The 22,060-nt window shown below is 36.6% G+C and overlaps 1 protein-coding gene across 1 annotated transcript in view; it reads right to left on the bottom strand.

The window, feature by feature from the left end:
• LOC134744616 (spondin-1-like) overlaps nucleotides 1-21,524 on the bottom strand; it is a 313,657-nt gene extending 292,133 nt beyond the window's left edge. Inside the window, exons 1-7 of the mRNA XM_063678489.1 lie at nucleotides 21,267-21,524; nucleotides 9,332-9,543; nucleotides 8,502-8,606; nucleotides 7,786-7,965; nucleotides 6,994-7,235; nucleotides 6,122-6,273; nucleotides 1,838-2,051 (exon numbers count right to left, since the gene is read on the bottom strand). Of these exons, the coding sequence (XP_063534559.1) occupies nucleotides 1,849-2,051; nucleotides 6,122-6,273; nucleotides 6,994-7,235; nucleotides 7,786-7,965; nucleotides 8,502-8,606; nucleotides 9,332-9,543; nucleotides 21,267-21,441 (1,269 nt within the window). The 5' untranslated portion in view covers nucleotides 21,442-21,524 and the 3' untranslated portion in view covers nucleotides 1,838-1,848. The remainder of the gene's footprint in view (nucleotides 1-1,837; nucleotides 2,052-6,121; nucleotides 6,274-6,993; nucleotides 7,236-7,785; nucleotides 7,966-8,501; nucleotides 8,607-9,331; nucleotides 9,544-21,266) is intronic.
• Nucleotides 21,525-22,060: the final 536 nt, after the last annotated feature.

A 22,060-nucleotide genomic window follows, 5' to 3' on the forward strand; every position in this document is an offset into this window, starting at 1 on the left:
TACCAGCGAATTTAAGTTTTTCATACAGAACTTGTTTTTGCTCTATTTCGTTTGTTTTATATACGAGAGCTATATAAACTAATTATAGACCTAGATATACCTCATGTCACGTATGTGCACAGTTTCATTACAATCCAACAAGTAGTTTTAAAATGAGAACCAAACTCCGTTTGTATGGGAAGGTGAAATTCGGCCAAGCTTGCCGGGGACTTAAAACAAACTAAATACACAATTGTGTATTTAACAACAGATGTACGAGTTAATACTTTTAACCTATTCTGTATTCGTTTCTTTAATTCTTTAGAGAAATAAATAGCGCCCACGCCCACAGCGCCTTGAATGAGATATACCTAAGTGTATTTCACACGATTTTATTGTAATTTTCATGCTTTCAAAGCACGCTTATATTGGCACGTTTGTGTCAATGATTTTCAGTGTATGTGAGAGTTTTATTTGTCGCGTATTTTAACTGGTATGGTGGTGGATATAACCAAAGATAGATATAATTCCGTAATAGATGGATACAGTCTAAGGAAAAAACGTGCCTCGAAAATCACGACAATTTGATTCTCGATCAGATGGCGCCACTAGTTTTGGCCTACTCTCGTATAGAGGGCGTTGACTGTTACGTTTGTTATTTATAATTTTAACGCATACCAGTGAAAGAACATGGGTCAAAATCATATAAAAATAATTAATGCAAATGAAAAAAACATTTATCCATTTTTAAATACATTTTAACGTATTTTTATAAATTTTCATTTTTAGTTTTAAAGTATGTCGATAGATGGCAGTGAATTTAAAGTGGTTACAAAATTTACTATGACAGTACCGCTCTATCTTATTATATCCTCATTGATATAACTGAGCATACGAACAGTCTGATACTAAGCGGAACTGTTTTATTGTTGTCCATGTCCTACATTAGCTACAAAAGGATTTTAGCACGGTTTTGACATCTCAAGGGACAAAGCGTTACCCTATTACATAATGAGGCACTACTAAGAGCCAAAAAGAAAGAAAGATATAGGTATAATAGGTTTTCCCACACAAAATTGGACCACTTTAGTGTAGGTACAGACAAGAATTAACGATCTAATTGAACGACGAATTCGTACTGAATGATTCAAGTATTTTAATATTTAATTCATAATCTTGCGCACGCAGCCGTTTTATCGGCGCGGACCCCTATAAAAGTTCCATCCCTTTACGACTGTCCTTGCATTGCCTTATGTGATTAAATTATTTATTCCTGTGTACCCACTTACTTAGTTACGGGTGATGGGACTTCCCTAGGTATTCGTTTAGTCTCCCCTTTGACTATTGGATAATCTATTCATATGTACTTATTATATATTTATAACTTTTATAAGCCTGTTTTCTGGAGGGGTGGGCAGAGATTATGACAATTGATACGATTCTAATATTTAGTGTCCTTTAGTTGCATTTACGGGAAAGGGAGATTTCAAGTCACATCTAACTAGTTACCTAAATAAAAACCAAAATTTTATGATATTACTTATTATTCACAACGACGGGACTTAATCGCGTAGAATTAATTTTAAACAACAGCAACGACAACGCCGTCCTCAAAACGTCGGAGGTAAATTTAAAACTTATTCTACGCGATTAAGTAAGTCTCGTCGTTGTAAATAATAATGAGTAAAAATCGTGAAAGTTTAAATCAGTGCTTTTATGATATTGATACGGCGCTCCCACCCTCTCGCCCTCCTTTAGGTAAATACCCTCTACTTTCAATTAAATATATGACCCTGGCCTATTCATGTTTAAAAGCAATAAGTTTTAAAATAAGACACGCAAAACATATCAAAATCACATATTTATTCTCTAAACATTCATCCTACCAAAATATTGCATTTTCGAACAAGAATTGACGCGACCGCAATGCTGACGCTCCTTCAGAGGGGGACAGTCGCGGCCCTCGTTCTGTCTCGCTCGCACAACCGTTCTCGTCCGGAATTTGTCACCGTAGCCGCAGGTTGTCGAACATGGTGTCCATTCGCTCCATCTGGATACTAGGCAGTCGTCAGCTGAAGCAAATACAGTAATTTATCAAAACAATGAATTGGAATCGGTATAATTGTATAGTTTACAGAATATCGCCCATGAGCATGCCCGGACGTAGAGGCAAAATATTACCAAAATGATTTGTTTTGTTATCATTCGCGCGTGCATTTTGCTCGCACTCGTCCGTACACCTATTGGCGCGTGCGAGACGCACGGGAGAATGATAACATTTACATATTTTGTTGTCTAATTGTATGTTTGAATGAACCCTAAACCCTAAATCTATGATCCTTGAGATCGCTGCCTTCTGTTGTTGTAGTTCTTCCAACAAAACATACTTACGATTGTGTGGCTGACTATGGATGGCGCCCAATGATCGAGAATCAAATTTTCGTGATTTTCGAGGCATGTTTTTTCCTTAGACTGTATCTATCTACTAGTGGCTCTGTGAGCTGTAGACCTCGCAAGCATAGCTTAAGATGGATGTGTCTAGGATGGTTTAAATAAGAGGGTAGAATACCTACAGACAATAGGTACTTTTTTCATACAATTTCAATTTCGGGAGAAAACGGTTTCGACTAACTAAATTTTAACAAATCACTGATTTTGATGTTCATCGCTTCAGCATAATATTTTCTAGGTTTATAGATTTCGCTTTGAAAATTATTGTGGCTTTTTAGTAGGTACATTACTATTAGTTGAACCCTATGAAACTATTGATACTGGATATAAATGCAATCGATTGGCATAAAAAAATAGCATGTGAAAAATAAGTTTTCATTTTATACAAATTGTATGGGAAAAGTTTTCCTCGATTTGTGGCTTTCCTAGGCGGAAGTTTTTTATGGTCCCATACAAGCTTTTGTTCGTGGATAGGAATGGGATCGATTGGTATAAAAAAAAACATGGGAAAGGCTGTATTAGGACTATAATTAGCTCCCTAGCTAGCTGCAGTGGTTGACGTGAAACGTGGCGTGGAAAAGTTATTGCGAAGACCGCATAGGGCCACTTAGGGACCTCATAGCGTAACGCAGGCGCCCTATATGTAAGACTTGAATGTTGGACTTTGCCCTACCCTACAGTGAAAAGCTTGTAGGTAAGATAAAAAGGGCGCCGCCTTTTTCTTGCATCCTGTAGGTACCTATGTTTTTTCCAAAATCTGTAAACCCCAATCTTCATCAATTTGAAATTGAGGGAAGGTTTTCTAAGACCATTTTCACGTAGCAGCACGGGATCTGGTAGTTGCCCTCACTGACCCAAACCACCCTGTATACCTGGCTGATTTTTGATTATCTAAAAGTATTGAAATGCTTAGTAGTGGAGATATATTGAAGGGAGCAGCACGAAACTCTAAAAACCGCACAAGTGCGGGTCGGACCCGCCCACCGAGGGTTCCGCACGTTTTAGTATTTATTCCTATAGCGGCAACAGAAATACATCATTTGTGAAAATTTCAAGTGTCTAGTCATCACGGTTCATTAGATACAGCCTGGTGACATGCAGACGGAGAGACGGACAGAGGAGTCTTAGTAGGTAATAGGGTCCCGTTTTTACCCTTTGGATAAGGAACCCTAAAAATCGGCCCGTTTCGACCTCACGATGTCACCACATATCGAGCAAATTAGGCACTACTTAGCTAGGTCACCTGTGTTAAAGTGACATCTTTGTTAGTTATTATTAAACTTAACTTCACCGTCTTGTTTAACATGGATGATCACTCACACGGACAGGCGTTGAGCAAAATTTTCTCAAATTTTATTGAATTTTTCAATAATATTATTGAATAATTGGCTCCATAAACCCGCTCAGACAAACGAATCTATACTACCTAAACCTCAAAGTTTATGGTGCGAAAAATCTACGTATTCGGAATAAGGATAACCACTTAAATCTAAATAAATGTATGTCTCCGCGGTTAAGAACACTAGAAAATGAAAATATAAAAAAAAACATATTTTTTAGGTCTAGTTAAATAAAAGCTTGTAAAAATGAAACGAATACGCATAGCCCGCGCTTCAATCAATAATACGATTATTTTCAGTTCCTGAAAATAGAAAAATAGAAAATAATTAAAAAAACAATACGAAATTTAAGTGAAATAAAATACTAGTTATGCAGCAGCATACAATTACCGGGGATCGAACCAGGTACCACCCGTTGCAAACAAAAAAAGCGACTGCTTGCAAAATACGCCATGCTAGTTCTTATCTAAGCTGACGAAATACGGCTACTCATTCTCGAGTAAAAACTAAACATCTAAATACCGCCTAAACCAGCAATTTTGCATTTTTCGCCGTTTAATCTGTAAACATATCTCAAAAAGAAAATACTGTTATGATATCGATACGACTATTTGTTTGGGCGCGAGCTATCACGACTCCGCCATTTTAAAAATTTCCAAAAACTGGGTCGACAAAAAAATTCTATTTAATAATGGAATTTGGTCACAAAATTTCACGAGAATCGGTTGAGAATTGCGACCTGTAGAGAACATCCGGACATACAAAAGCAAAATGACCGAGTCAAACCGTAGACCTTCGCTACGCTTCGGTCAATAAAGCCATGAGCGAATTTGAGCGTTTTATGCCTTAATTTTCGCACACGGTGGCCTCAAACACACGTAGTCGTGAAATTTCTGTAAAAATGCCACATTTTAACTTTTCCAGCTTTTTATAATACCGCGTATTTATTTTAATAATATTTCACTTTACCATCTTGTTTAACATGGATAGTGTAAAGGTTACTCACACAAACAGGCGTTGAGTAAAATTTTCTCAATTTTTTATTGAATTTTTCAATAATATTATTGAATAATTGGCTCCATAAACCCGCTCAGACAAACGAAGTTTATGGTGCAAGAAACCTACGTATTTTAAAAGAAAAACTGTAAATAAAATTGTATGAAATTCGGAATAAGGAGAACCACTTAAAGCTAACTAAACGTATGGCTCCGCCGTTCAGAACACTTTAGAAAATTAAAATAACGAAAAATAAAACATATTTTTTAGGGCTAGTTAAACAAAAGCTTGTAAAAATGAAACGAATACGCTTAGCCCGCGCTTGATCAATCAATTTCAAAATAGACAAAAAAAACAAAATGAAAAAGTGTAAAAAAATACAAAAAGTTATGTAGCAGGTACAATTTCTGGGGATCGAACCAGGGACCACCCGGTGCAATCGAAAAAAGCGAATGTTTGCAAAACAAGCCATTATAGTGCTTACCTAAGCTGACGAAATTCAGATACTCATTCTCGAGTAATAAATAAATATCTAAATACCGCCAAAACCAGCAGTACAAAGTTTCTGCATTTTTCGACATTTAATCTGTAAACATATCTCAAAAAGAAAATACTGTTATGATATCGATACGACTATTTGTTTAGGCGCGAGCTATCACGACTCCGCCATTTTGGAAAATTTCCAAAAACCGGATCGACAAAAAGTTATATTTAATCATAGAATTTGGTCATAAAATTTCACGAGAATCGGTTGTGAATTGCGACCTGTAGAGGAGAACATCCGGACATACAAAAGCAAAATGCCCGAGTCAAACCGTAGACCTTCGCTACGCTTCGGTCAATTACGGAGTTATATCTATTTTTGCTATGGATGAGGTATTGGTGGCTCAGTTGGCAGAGCGCTGGAGTATCGATCCAGAGGCCGTGAGTTCAAGTCTCACCCAGGGCAGTAAGTTTTCCATTTTTATTCTAAGCTAAATAGCATCGTTCGCAGACGTTTCTGCTTGTTAAAAATTAATTTAGAATGTGTAGCTGGTGAATTTCCAATATGACTTGGAACTCCGGTGGCTGTTTAAGAAGTGTAACGCTCTTATGGTAGATGTCGCTAGGGTCCCCTAGACCCATATAGTGAGAAGATTTGCTGACTATGGATGAGGTCTTTGTGGCTCACTTAGCAGAGCGCTGGAATATCGATCCAGATCGATCTAATCGCATCCTATTAAGCTTAGAATAAATTTATAAGTGGAAAAATTACTGCCTTGGGTGGGACTTGAACTCACGGCCTCTGAATCGATACTCCACGGCCTCTTGAAAGATGGTTCAGAGGTTTCTGCTTGTTAAAAATGAATACTTACGCTGTATCTTGTTAACTGCGTGGTGCAGACGGGACCTGAAGTGACGGGGCAAACGCTTGCCCAGGCCCATCCTGTGGCCCTGAGCTACAGCCAGCACCACATCGTCCATGTTCCTAAGGTCGCTACCAAACTCTGCCTCTGTTGTCGTGGTTCTGAAAATATATGTTTTAGGGCATATGTAAGTACCGTAAAACCACCAGTCCAGGGTTCCATTTCTCGAACGACTAATATTACTAGTCCACGAACTGTCAAATCGTATGGGTTACCATGGCAACACGCTAATAAAATTAGACTAATACCGTTCGAGAAATGGGCCCCAGTACTGCAACTGTGGTCCAAAAGTTCAATAGGTTTGTAATTAAATATAAATAGTATGAATACCAATAACATTTATGGATATGCTTGAGTTTTTTTTTCTATTTATAATAGTACATTATGATACAAGTGCGAAAAATAGGAAATTTGCAACGAGTGGCGAAATAAAAACACGACCGAAGGGAATGTTTTAAATCGACACGAGTTGCGAATTACACGTTTTACAGTACATAGTGGCGCTTAAAATTTTCGACATAGTCACGTAATGTGCCAATTGTCGCACTAGTGCAGTAAAGTAGCACCATATGTACTGTAAATAAACTTATTTTAACTACGAGTAGACCGGTAATAAAAGAAATATAGTAAAATCACATGGTTTAAAACACGATACATTCTGTCGAATTAAACTATGCCTCTAGGCAAGTCAAGATGACGTGTAGTTCTCTTATTACAGCTGGGTAGCACGAACACACCAAAATGCTCTGTACATATACTCGTAAAGTTCGCTATGACATTAGAGATTTATCAAGTGAAAAATATTCTAGCAGATTACTTACGTAGTTGGTGCTTGAGTTACAATGACAACATGATTCTCGGGCAAGTCAGGTGCCGGTGTACCAAACGGCTCTTCTTCCAAATCCATAAGCTCCTCCACTGGGTTCTTTGTCGCCATTTCTTCCGAGTCTGCAATGAACGCCCTGAGTTTCGGATGCCCTTTACGATCGTTCTTCTTACGTAATTTATTGATGAATTCCTTCCGGACTAAATTGTTTATATCGATCGTAGAATACGCTTTAATCTGAAATAATCAACGTGAAATTAATGTTACATTATTTATACGATTAAGGAGGCAAACTATTAAAGTGCAACTAATTAAGACACCTAAAGTACCTACTCGAAAAGCCGGGAGTAAATCTGTTATAACTTGCTAGCACATTCTACAAAATACACGAATTGACAGGTCTAAATAAGCTAAGTTAATATAGCAGGTTATTTATGTCGATCTTCATTTAAGATTTCTATCATTACTTGATTATTACTGTCGAAACTTACTAATAAAGTTGTTTTAGTTGTTACTACTAATGGCCGTACGCCGCACGCTTTGGGATTTCATTTTAGATTCACCTCGCCTTCGATCTCTCATTTGGTGTTTGTATTTTGAATTCTTTTGATCCATCTAGGACCTTGTCTGATTTTTCATCATCAAGCTGAATAAAGAACCCAGCCAATATCTAAAACACCTTGCCTGGCAGATAAATAGGTATTTACTTTGATAATTTCAAACTTGTTATGCGTAGCAATGTAGGTACCTTATATAAACGGTGCTTTCATACACCTGTACTTTATACCTTAGTAAATTCCACTTTAGCAATAGCAGGAAGTTCCCTTAGTGAGGGGTAGTAGAAGCCAGACGCCGGATGGTTGGGGTAGCGAGGCCTGTGCTTGAAGACAGGCTCTGGAGGGTCATTGTCCCAGCGAGGAGCGGTGAACGTCAGGCCCTGGGCTGCTCCGACGTCCAATGGGTACAACTGTAAGGAACAATAACTACATTACAGTCAGATCACAGATTGAGAAGTTCAGACAATCGCATACTTAAGACCATCTCTGAGAACCTAAACAGCCCAATATTCCGTTACTGGTCACCCGTTCATCAGAATGAGAACAAATAGTAAACTTGTAAGTTATAAAATAAATATGTGACTGTATATCGTCAGGTGACAACCAAAACTCACTAAACACATCCGACGACTGGTCTGGCCTAGTGGGTAGTGACCCTGCTTGTGAAGCCGATGGTCCTGGGTTCGAATCCCGGTAAGGGCATTTATTTGTGTGACAGATATTTGTTCCTGAGTCATGGGTGTTTTCTATGTATTTAAGTATTTATATATTATATATATCATTGTTTGGGTACCCATAACACAAGCCTCCTTGGGCTTACTGTGGGACTTGTCAATCTATGTAAGAATGTGCTATAATGTCCTATAATATAATATAAAATCTAAATCATCTTAAATGGTTTACGTACTTTATAGTAGAACAGTAAATATATATTGTAGCTACTCACATCTAAGGTGATTTGGTCTACCCATGATGAGTCGACACAGAGGTTGAGGCTGTCTACTCCAATGAACCAATCCGGAGACGGTATAATGCGGGACATCAGCGACACCTGAAACAAATGAATGCATCAGTAGCAAGGGCCTGACACTCTTTGATAGAGAAAGATAGTCTTATTGCGATTCCTATAAGAGGAAAGAGAAAATAGTGCCATGCTTTGACCTTATTACCGACCGGGTGGCATCATAGGTGTAGGAGGCGATGGCGAAATACCGAAATTTATAAGAGTGAAAGAGAAAAAATCCTATGCTGCCCAAATTTTATATGAATATTCTTTCTCTTACCCCCGGTCGCTCGGTGGCGCGTCTATAACTCCTTGTATGTATATAGTATGTCTATGATCAGTAGTAACTTTCAATGATGCATTTTGAAATTAACGTAGCATACATTTATTATTTATGACTTTGAATCCGTCTAAGCTAACTCTGCACCCACGTTGGTAGAACAAAATGTGGAAGTAGAAACGCCATGACAGTTCCACACCTTTTTATTGCAACCTTTAGTTTGTAGTTTTGTACGTGTGATAGGTCTAGCAAATCGGATTCTACGTTTGAAGGGTGTAAATACCAGATGATAGTGTTCATCTTGTACAAATTGAATGATTGCTATTAAACTTTATCCAAGCGCTAAACTTAGATACTTTAGCTGCTGTTACTGCTTCCACGCAGACGAAACGCGGGCAAAAGCTAGTTGTTAAATAAAAATCAAACTTGATGCCCGCAATTTGCGAACTTCGGTGTTCGCGGGAGGCCCTCAGGTAAGTTGTCGGTCACTAACCATACTGTGTTCAGCATCAACAAGCACCGTGTTCTCCGTGTCTCCCACGCCGGCCGCTATCCTCGGCGATGAGAACTGGTCGTACACTCGCGGCTCGTCGTCGCCTTCCTCGACCAGTGCGTCCAGTTTGCCGAACTGGGCGAACTGGCGGACTGGCGGGCGGGCGGTGTCGCCTACGCGGAACAGTGTGTAGGGCGCGCTGTGGGATTGGCCTGGAACATGGGAAATTACAAGGAGATTAAGGGTCGGTTGCACCAAACCGTCTGTCACCGTTTTACCGTTCGCTAAATTGTATTATATGGAAAGTTTCATAGTACTCTGCTGCTTGACGCTAATCAGTCTGTTAATTGTGGTTGATGCAACTGGCCCTTAGAGTCCCCGGCAAGCTCGGTTCTCCATACAAACGTAGTTACGGTCTCATTTTAAAACGACTAGATTGCTGTGAAACTTTGTACTTACAATAGGATAAGATATAAAGGGTGATTCAGGAGACGTGAGCAGGATTAAGACTACACATTCAGTAACTTATAACTTATAAGCAACTGTTTCGTATCAGTATTAGTGAGATTAACGTAAATGTTTTAGTCGTATTGAAAAAAAAAAGTTAATAATTTATTTACAACATGCATGGTCGCCCTACAATTAGAAAGTACTAAACTATGGATGGTATAGAAAGGATGCCAATCTCTTATGGCAGAATTATTGCAAAAGTGACCGCTTTCAGCTTTAGATAATAGTTCCTAATCTGGGACATGAGTATAACATGAACCATATAAGGCAACAAGTAACCCAACCAAATTACGTAGGTTGTTTTTGGTAGTATTTCGGTGTATGGTGGCGCCGCCTAATTACTGTTTTTTGATGGACACTTTTCATAGATAGAGATTTGGCTCCTTTATATATAGTCTCCATGTACTAAACTACCGATATTCTGTGTCAAATTGAGTGTCATCACTGTCGTCAGAGTCTGGTTACTTTTGAAAACTTGTATCTCACTCAAGTTTGACAGATTTTCTTCATAATAAAAATGCTGTCATTGCGGTTAAAGAGGTTTTATGTTTATTAATTAGGTGTTGTAGGGTAACCATGCTTGTAGAGAATTAAATTTGTCCTTACCTAAAAGTTGAAAAAAAAGAAAAAATGTGGTATGGTTCAACGCATTCTACCCCAAATGGTGGGAAAATGCCGATGACAGGGTCGAGTGGAGAAAACGAGGGGAGGCCTTTGCCCAGCAGTGGGACCCCAAAGTAAGCTAATAAAAAAAAAATGTTTCAACTAAATACGACGGTGATCGATCAGTGAACAGTTACTGAGTGTGCATGATTAGTCCTGCTCACGTCTCATGAATCATCCTGTATATTATCTATGCCTGTAATTGGTTTATGTAGCTTCAGATACCAATGATACCATACTTAAAAAAATACAGCCAATTTAAGTTTTTCATACAAAACTTGTTTTTGCTCTATTTCGTTAGTTTTATAATGAAGCTATATAAACTAATTACAGGCATAGATATACCTCATGTCATTGTATGCGCAATGTTTCATTACAATCCAACATGTAGTTTTGAAATGAGAACGAACCTCCGTTTGTATGGGAAGGTGAAATTTGGCCGAATATAACGATGTCTTATGCGTTCAAATTCGTTCAGAGGGCGTAGCCAAACTTATAATCGTTAATAGAAAACTCCGATCGAAACTTAAATAATGAATGGAAATAGTGACGTGACTATTTGTTGCATCTGTCATCCCGATTCTTTTTTCGTTTGGCGTTTGTCGATGTACGATTGTCATTAACTCCCAAGCAAGATACGCATGGAGTAATTTGTAGTATTTTAATACCGTTTTTCTTTCGTGTGAATTTTATTTACTCGTCATGTTGGTAGTAATGAAGTCAGTAGTTGTTTTATTTTCGGAACTAGTGACAATTCTAAATAGTCATATAATTAGGTGCCTACATAAAGTTCCAACAAATCAAAAATACCTGTCCGTTAACTCTCAGAATGACCTTCGGATTTTAGAAAGATACATCGGGTATCGGCGATAACACGCGAAGGTGATACTGCTGTTCTGCTTTCTTATTAACTCACAAAAAGTTTTAAACCTACCGCAAAAATTAAGGATACGGATAAGGATATAAGTGAATTTAATGGCATTATGCTTAATATTCGGTTGATGACTATATTGCGATTTGACTTTTTGTCATAATCTAAATAGAATCAGAATTTGAAATTCGAAAACAAATTTGAAGTTATATAGAGTTGATAATACCAGTCACATATTTCAATTCATATGGTAAAATTATACAATTGGAAAATTGTGATATTAACTACTACTCTTAATATATAGTTTAAGGCTGAAAAGACGACTGCACTCTTTGGGTGTTGGATTGCAACTAAATCAGTAAGAGACTGTCATTTTCTATTACGCGATTACGTCCGATTTTACCCGAAAAACGAATGTCATTCTGAGAGTTAACGGACTGTACCGCAGATTTGGGCTGAATTCGTCTTAAGTCAACTTGCAAAAAAAATAGTTAATGCGTAGGTACAGTCGCCATAGTATATCAGAGCAGGCGAGGTGCTCAAAAATATCTGAACACGCACTCCAATGCTTTGTCAATAGAGGCGTGTTCAGATATTTGTGAGCGCGTTGGCCGCTCCTATAAAACCGATGGCCACTGTACATAAGTACAAACAAAAAAACTAACAAGACAACATGGACAAGCCCCTGAAATTGCGTAATGGTACGGAACCCTTCGTGCGCGAGTCTGACTCGCACTTGGTCGGTTTTTTGTAGGGACAAGTTCATAAACTACGCTTTCCAGTTACCTTAGCTTTTACCGAGCTTAAGACCATTGCGCCGGGAGATATGCAAATCAAGCCATTTCTTGGCTTTTATGACCGCTCTATCCTAATTATGGAGCGATGTTCGCTTAGTGGGTATAACCTTAATTAACGTAATCTAAAATGAACAACGTAAAAATGTACACATCTGCAATAGTTATTTGTACAATAAGTCATATTTTGTTACAGGTAAGTACTTTATTATTACGACAAATACGACAATGAACAGGCCGGAGGTTATCTCACGTGTTCATCAAGGTTTCAGAAGAAAAAATATAACGGTGGAAAAGCAACTGAAATGAAAATATCTTACAATAATTTTAAACATATATACTGGTCATAACTTTCCTTATTACGAAGTCGAGTAAAAACGGGTATACAGGGTGGATTTTCTTTTTGGGTCAGTGAGGGTAGCTACCTGATCCCGTGCTGCTACGCGAAAATGGTCTTAGGACCTTCCCTCAATTTCAAGCAGATTTTGGAAAAAACATACAGGGAGCGAGAAAATTGTCTTTTTTTAATTAATTTGAAATCGAGAGAAGGTCGTCGACCATTTTCGCGTAGCAGCACGGGATCTGGTAGCTGCCCTCTCTGACCAAAAAAAAATCCACCCTGTATAATTGGGCTATTAATTGTCCAGTTGTATGATATTATCTTTTATATACTTTATTTATTAAATAGGTTGCTTCGTAGCTCATTCTGAACTTTCAGAATAATTAAAAACTGATAGGTATTAAACAAAAATAGTTTAAGCTTCGTAATGCTTCGGTTTTATTTTTAATATATCTCCATATTTCCATATAAAATAACCATCTTTTATTACTGACTGTAGTCATCTCTATAATTATAAAAAATATTTATGACAATAGCAGCTAAATTCTCCGTAAATTATACTACAACTACGAAACTTTGTTTTATATATATTCAAATTTAATTTTAAAATTACGAGTCTTAACAGGTTTCACCAATACCACAGAATATTAATAAGGCTCGGAGTAATTTAATTATTCTGTAATTTTGCTATAAAATAACTTTACTGTAAAATATTATTAAAGCTTTCGAGATTGATACTTTTGGGCCAATTCTCGTGTTTGCGTAAACTATGTCATTTCATTAAGTATTAATTTAGCTGTCGTAATGTAACTTGTCAATCTTAATATAATTTTAGAATAAGTTGCTAATTGACAAATAATACTAATTTGGTATTTTAAAGCTTGTATTAATTGTATTGTACCACAGAATAACTAATAGTACATTGTACTAACGTGTTGTTAAATTTAATAGGAATAATATCATTATATACATATCAATTACGTTTCTAAATATGTCTCCTTCTTTTAGTTATTATTAAAATTGTTAAATTTCAAAAATTACTAACTCTAGCCAAGTCTATTAAATTTCTTCGTCATTGCTATATTGTGAACTAGCTGTGCCCGCGGCTTCGCCTGCGTGGAATTCGGTCTGTGTCAGTAAGCGGCTAATTCACCCCTAATTTATCTCCCTGTCTCCTGGAGACGGAACTTAAAGTAAAGTTGACAAATGGATACGCTAGAGGACTGTAGTCCAGATAAAATATTTTACAATTAGGTACCTACCACCAAAGATAGATATAACTCCGTAATAGATGGATACAGTCTAAGGAAAAAATGTGCCTCGAAAATCACGAAAATTTGATTCTCGATCAGATGTTGCTACTACCTTTTGCCTACTCTCGTATAGAGGGCGTTAACGGTTTCGTTTGTTATAATTTGACAATTTTACGCATATCAGTGAAAGAACATGGGTCAAAATAATAAAAATAATTAATGCAAATAAAATAAAAAACATTTATCCATATTTAAATACATTTTATCGTATTTTTATAAATCTTCATTTTTAGTTTTAAAGTGTGTCGATAGATGGCAGTGAATTTAGTGTGGTTACAAAATTTACTATGACAGTACCGCTCTATAATATTACATCCTCTTTGCTACCACTAAATAAAATTACACTCCAAAATGTTTTTTTTGCCCTTATTCAAATTTTTGACGTGATTTAAACGGCATAGATTAGTAGGTGTATATCGAACGATACAGTACCATTTTTGTATTTTTACGTCCTTGACTGTACCTATCCAAATCGGGTACACTACATATTTCCGAAAAAAAAAATATTCCGAATTTTAGAATGTCGAATTTTATCATTCCGATTTTTAAATGCTCGACCCATCAAAATTCCGACTGTCATAATTACGAATGATGAAAATCACGAAGATTTATATTTCCGAAAACCCAAAAAGCCGAATTTTGTAAATTCCGAACTACATAATTCCGACTATAACAATTCCGATGGTGGCAAACATCGAATTTAACATTTACGATTTTCAAAATCATGAATTCGGAATTGCCCTTATTCCGAATTAACGTGATTCCTATTTTAAATATCCCAATTTTTAAATTTCCACTTTTTTGGCAACAGTTCGTTTTCTTGGGGGTCGCAGTTCTAACCTAACCTAACCCACTTTTCTGGCAACAGTTCGTTTTCTTGGGGGTCGCAATTCTAACCTAACCTAACCCACTTCTGGCAACAGTTCGTTTTCTTGGGGGTCGCAGTTCTAACCTAACCTAACCCACTTCTAGCAACAGTTCGGGTTCGCAGTTCTGTCTAATTTATTTATGCCGAATTTTTATGCCAAAAATATTTTATGTCGAATTTAACATGACGCGGCACGACATTACTAAAACGTGAGTCTTCATTTGAATATCACGGACTTCATTTTTCCAATCTTGTAAAAAACCGAATTTCTGAATACCGAATTATTTTATTTCCGATCGGACAATGATTTTTCGGAATTTAGGAATTCGGAAAAAAAATATTTTCGGAAAAGTGTAAAATCGGAACTTTAAGCTTTCTGTCAAGTGACAATCGGATTTAAAGTTTTCGGAAATAGCACATTCGTGATTTTGTTCCATCGTGTTTTTAAAAATCGTAATTTTGATATTTCGGACTTATAAATAATCGGGATTATGAAAGTGGTGGTTATAAAAATCGGAAAAACGTATTTCGGAATATTTGGGTGTTCCCATCAAAATCATGTCATCCAAATCGGTCCTCCAGTGAAATCAGTCTAAGCATGACGCCGGCGGCGGGCAGTGTCTGCCCCTATTTTTTTTGAGTGGGAAATGCAACTGCGTAGCGTCTGCCCCTACGACTTGTTGATAGTCATAGCGAAGCAGACGCTCACGGGGACCTGTAGGCGCTTAAAGCGGAACGGGAAGTTGCTCGGAATGAGGGGGATACGCAGGATAAACACGGCTTCTCCGGCGCCACACTCCGTCAGGATCTGCGCCTACATATGTATTGCGTACGATGTATTTGGGATCACAATCGAGACTCGCGCTGGCTTGCCGTTTCAGCCGAAAGCGAAGCGACCTGCCTGGCTAGAGCGCCACTGAGTCTCTCACCGTGGTTTTTCTTAGACTCCTGAGACCGTGCCCCTTGTGGCCGCAATGCATTGCGAGACTTTCGCGAAAGATTCGATTTTTTTCGGGAAGGCATGGTAACGCGTATAAGTCCCAAATCGTTTGACATTTACTGAAAAATGTTTTTTTTTTAAAGTACCCACCTTCGTGACCATTATTAAGAGGAAAGGGCACGGCCGCTTCTCCATGCAAACGCAGTCTCCATTTTTTGGATAAAAACTACCCTATGTTCTTCTACGGGACTCAAACTATCTCTATACCAAATTTTATCTAAATCGGTTTAGCGGTTTAAGCGTAAAGAGAAATTAAAAAAAGTTTTTTTCATATTTTTTGTGTTTTCACTCGGGAACGGTGTCATTTTGATATCATAAATGAATTCGGCATACCCGATTTATACAAAAACGATACCTAACTTGGCCTAGTAGCTAAAATGATATAGTTATCAAGATAAAGTTTTTAACCCCTTTTTCCATGGGGGATGAATTTTTAAAAACGCTGAAAAAAAAAATCTTGCTTTTTAATATAATTAACGTTTTGCAAAGTTTTAAGTTCCTGGCTTAAAATAAAATTTGCACCCCAAGACAAACTTTCATCCCCTTTTCAACCCCCTGAGGGGTTAAATTTCCAAAAACGTCAAAATTAGTTTTTTTGTAATCGTCTATCATACATTTCTAAGAAGTTTCAAAGCATTTGTAATGGATTCAAACTTTCAACCCCCTTTTAACCCTGTTAGGGGACGAATTCTTGAAAACGCTAAAATTACTTTTCCTGTATTATAATAATATGCCCATTATACAAAGTTTCAAGTAACGCACTAAAAAAAAAATTGAACTCCATACAAACTTTCAACCTCTATTTCACCTCCTTAGGGGATGAATTTTCAAAAACGCTGAAATTAGTTTTCTTGTATTTCAATAATATATCTTCTTACGAAGTTTCAAATTGCTAGCTTAAAATAAATCTTGAACTCCATACAAACTTTCATCCCCTTTTTAACCCCCTTAGGGGTAAAATTTCTCAAATTTTTATAGCCTATAACCTGGCCGTGGATTTTTTCGACAGATTAGTAAAGTTTGCATCAAAATCCGTTCAGCCGTTTTCATTTGTAGCGCGGTCAAATAAACAGACAAACAGATAAACAGACAAACAGACAAAAATTCTAAAAACTGTTGGAATGTGTTCTGTTATCGATTCTAAGTATCCCCAGCCAATTTTTTTTCGAATATCTTCCATGTACAGACTTTCGACCCTCTTCCGCTTTATTATGTGTATAGATATTATATGTATAGATGACAATTAACTATAGACGAGACCAATTAAAGGGAAGCCTTTCATGCAATATTGTTGTATTATTTAACTACCATTGTGATTATTTATTTAAAAAAATTGGAGTAAGTACGTTATACAGTGCTAATTGGTTAAAATTATTTGACGAAAACTATCAATTTGATTAGTCTATATGCACTCTTTGTAAGTAATGAATAACCCTAAAAACATTCATTTGGGCTCTCAATAACAAATAGAATTTATTAAAACCAGCCATACAGAATAAAAAGCTACTTGCCTGACATTTCTTTTTTAACAGAGCCAAGAGTTAAGTTGACATACCTAAAAGCAAAAAGCCATTAATAATTTTGTTTAAACCCCAAAAGCTTCAGACACCCCTGCAGTCCCCTATGAAATGTAATTTATTTAGGTACAATATACCAGATTCCTTCTAAATCCTTACAAGGTTCTCCACCCCTGAGTGTTTACACAAAAATGACGTCGACGCACAAAACAAATTTTATTTGTGTGGCATACAACTATTTCCTGTGGCAAATCTATTTGATCATGTTCTGTCTACATGTTAGGGCTGTCACAAACTTTTTATTGTGTTCTACTTGAGAATTCAGTCTTGGGGAAGCCTATATAAAAATAAATAATATATACCTACTTACTATTAAAGATGTCTTACATAATATACTCTACTTTTTTTGAATAAAGAGTAGTATTCATGTTGTAAAAATAATATTTTATAATAAACTGGCTTAAACTAGACCTGTTAATATTCTGTAATTTTCAGCGAAATCTCAAACGTATTTAACAGTATTTAATCTTAGAATAAAGCAGGAGTATTGTTTTGTAAATAAGAAAACTTTAATCATTGATTGACTAATCTGATATAAATTGTTTGTATCCAGTATTTTATTTTAAGACTCCACTGTCCGTCTGTCCATCCGTCTGTATGTCTGTCTGGCCGTCTGTCTGTCACCAGGCTGTATCTCATGAACCGTGATAGTCTTCGGAATTTTATGTCTTATAGGTAACGTGCCATCCCTGGCTCCCTCTTTTTGATTGAAAACAGACAAAAGACGTTTTTTGCCTCGAAAAGAACAAAATGCCTTTCAAATGCCCGCGCTGGAGATTTATATCCGGAGATAATTCAATATCGTCTTTCATAAAATAATGGAGACGGCATCGTTTCGGCTTAAAAAGACGTTTTATATTTTTTAGGTGTTTTTTTTATGGAGTTTATTAATGAAATATCTTTGTCTTGTGGTGTTTATCTTTGTTTATCCGTAGAAAGTACACAATTTTATACAAATAATATTTTGTTTTTGTGATATCTTTGCGAAATAAATAGGGTATTTGACTGTAATTAAAATAAATTATTTCACACCATGCATGAAACAAAGCATCAGATAATTATTAGAAAAACATAGATAGCAGTTATTTTTAAACACAAGTTCTATTTAATAAATCGAATTGAAGTATAAAAAGTAGGTGAGTTGGCCGTGACGTCATTGTGTAATGTTTTCATATAAATTCCATAATATCAAATCGTTATGCCAGTTCTAAAAAAGAAACTGATTTGACTACTAGGAGAATACCCTATTCAGTGAGTTAATAAAAAAAACCTGATACACACAGAGTCGGACCCAGCTAACTCTGCATGGCATTTGCAATGACAAAGTGTGGCAATGTCATCATTAATGTCAACACTTCCTCAATTTGATCCATTCAAACAATGATATATTTATATAACTATATGTTATACTCATACTAAGTGTGAGTATGGAATTTTTTTTTTGTGCTCCTTAAGTCTTAAGGAGCACAAAAAAAGACTTTCATATTTATTTCTATACCTACGAAGAAATCTGTTATTTTTGATTAATTTTCACATTCCATCCATCTTTGTCATGCTCGTTGTTCATAAGCTTTTATCTTTCTCTTTCGGTGTGCGGGAGCTCGTTAGCACGTGCACATTTCTCGTTTGCCCAGGAGCGACTAAAGGCAACTTGTACAATTTGTCACAAGGCGAGTGCTTCAATTTTGGAGCGTGTACAACCGTTAAATATCATTGCGTTCCAATCGGTGCAAAGTTAGTTTAGACGGACTCTAAAGGGGCCCACCCATTACCAGTCCACCGGACGATATCGGCCTGTCAGTTGTTCGGAACTGTCAAGTTTTGTGTCTGACTAAAAGGCCGATATCGTCCGGCGGACTGGTAATGGGTGGGCCCCTTATAATACAGTAGGTACCAAGATTTTTTTCAAAGTATGCTTAAACGTATGACTATTTACACTTCCCAAAAGTTGAAAGACTTGCTGTTTTGCCTATGATGCATGTTATCTCATAAGTTAGTGTTAAGTATATTGCTATACCCTTACAGGGTTCATGTGGAACTGTATTAAATAGTTTTAAGAACTGTATACTAATATGAGTGCAATAAACAATTCTAATTCTAATTCTAAATCTTTTTCTGCGTTAAGTTTGTAATCAGGTCATCAGATAGCGCTCTGTAGAGGTAGGAACAAATAAATACGGCCTTATCTTAACGCCACGAAATATCTCTTTAAGCAAACGTTACAAAGTTACATTTGCGGTCGTCGCAGCGCTGCCAGCAAACGAACTACTTTAAGGCCCACTTGCACCATTACACTAACCCGGGGTTAAACCGTTAACCCAGTTTCGAATTGTACTGGTAACCAAGGTAACTCCAGGTTTAACCGGTTAGCCCCGGGTTAGTGAATGGTACAAGTGGCTTTAAGGTGACATGTTGCGAATATAGTTTTCATCAGTATCAAAAGATCGGTGTTTTTAACAATAGTTGTAAAGTATGATTTACATTTGATGTACCTTTACATTATGAGCATTAAAAATTCGACGCGAGCACATTCGATGGGGATCCACACGCTTAAATTTTCATGATAATTAACTTACAACTAATGTATCATATATACCAAAGATATTAATATTTGTTCACTCCACTGTCAAATAATTCATGTATCCATTACCATCAGGCAGATTTGTGTACAAAGGTAGTTAATATCTTGCGCTGTGTGCAGTGTAAAGCGTACTGTAGGAAACTTCGTATTTTTATCGCCCGGCAGCCATATTGGATTGTTTCATTAATTACGTTGAATGAAAATACAACACACGGAGTGGGCCAATTGGATTTTATCTGCGGACTGCGATCTTTCAGCTATTTTCGAAGAATTTCTTTAGTAGCCATTTATTGTTGTCGAAACAAAGACGTTTTTCTTACAGTAATTGGTTGGGACAAGGTTTTTCCGCTATTTCCGAGTTAATTTGCACTGCGGAAAAATATATTTTGTTCTATTGAAATGACTTGCACGTTTTTTTAATGCTTAAACCCATATAAGATCTATTTTGCTAAAATTTAGGGATAAAATGATCAATCAACTTGTTTTATTTGTAGTTCTCTCCTGGATCATACATAACTAACTAACGTGATTAGTTATGAAAGAGTGGTTTTATAATTACCAAAAAATGCTCATGTGCTACTATAAAATCATAATACAATCACAATTTCAACCAGTAAAACTTCATGTGTTCAATAAGATTTTATAAATGGAATTCCCTTGTATTTATGACAATGGCAATCTGTTAGTATTCTAGCCATACAATAGGAATATAATTACAAAACAATTCTTTTATTGGATTTAAAAAATATTTTTCCACCATTGGCAAAGGCTGGGACATTTTAAAGACAATATTTTTTTTATAGCTACGGGTAATAAATGACACACAGATGTGCATCAGCAGAAAAGCAACGCGGGTATTTGGGAGATTCACAAGACAAGCAATGATTGACTCATCGCAAGTTCCTACATATGTAGCGCACGAGACGCTTAAAGGAATGATTAATATTTTTTGCATTTATAATTTAAAACATTGAGGTTAAGTATGATTTCTCCTAGATCTGCGAGAATACGGAGAAAAATAACCCATTAGGCGATTAGAAATAACAAAAATCATCGCGTTTGCTAAATGTCACCTTTATTATTGTGTAAAAAAATCATAATTTTTGGTTGTAATATCAGTTTGAGCTCTTTCAAATGATATCCCACTCGAAGACTTGAAATTTTGCCCCCTCTTTATATTGGGCATTTTCCATAACTAATAAATAAAATATAAAAAAATTACACTTTCAATGTGTTTGCGTTCTTCATGACTAGGTATTCCAAATTTCAAATCGATAGCTTATGTAGGTATTCTCGAGATATTTAGGTGTCACATTGCTAAATATCTCGAGAACAGAGACGGACGGACGGACAGAGTCGCACCATAAGGGTTCCTTTTTGGTACGAAACCCTAAAAAGAATAACCTTTGTTTGCTTACCAAACACGGGAGACCATTGCGCCTTAGGCCAGTTGTCGGGATAATCCTTAGGAAACGTGTGCTCGCTCCACAGTGTACGAACGGTCACTCTATACGCCGCCACATCGTCGTCATCACAAGCCCAACAAGCACAGATAAAAAACAAAATGGCCGCCACGTGCCGGCTGGTTCCCATTTTGAAAAAGTTTCAGTTATGGGACGTATCGTTCTTCTTTTGTTTACTTTTGCTTATTTAAAAAAACGCATGTAATTACAGCACGTTTCCGCACCGGCGCGTGCGGCTGCGTTGGGCGGGCGCAGTTGACTTTTCTATTTCGGAATCTCGTCGTTCGCGGACGGAAATAAACACAGGCAACGTACGAATATTATTTGGAATTATTTGGACTCTGAATGCATGCTGGGTATGTGGGAATTTTGTAATTAAAATTAAAGTATTTAACCCTTTACCTACGGGGACTTTAAAAACCCAGTCACCGCTCAATACGGGCATGTATTGGCGAGAGTCAGCGGTTTGACATAATTTCACTTACTTGTAACTTTTGAAGTACTACAGCTACGTGCTTGAAATGTCATACACACATTAAGTATAATATGTTTTATTAATAACTAATCACTTGGTGTATTTATATTCACTAATCATTCTTATTTCACGCTTAATATTAATCACTAAGAAATTGAAGAATATTAAGTTACTATTAGCGAATTTCTCAAGATTAAGGTTTAAAGTATTAGTTTGTTATATATGTAACACAACTAAACACTTAAATGATGATGATTATTGAAATATTGCAAAA

This window comes from Cydia strobilella, chromosome 10 (assembly GCF_947568885.1).
Source record: "Cydia strobilella chromosome 10, ilCydStro3.1, whole genome shotgun sequence".
Classification (NCBI taxonomy): Eukaryota; Metazoa; Arthropoda; class Insecta; order Lepidoptera; family Tortricidae; genus Cydia; species Cydia strobilella.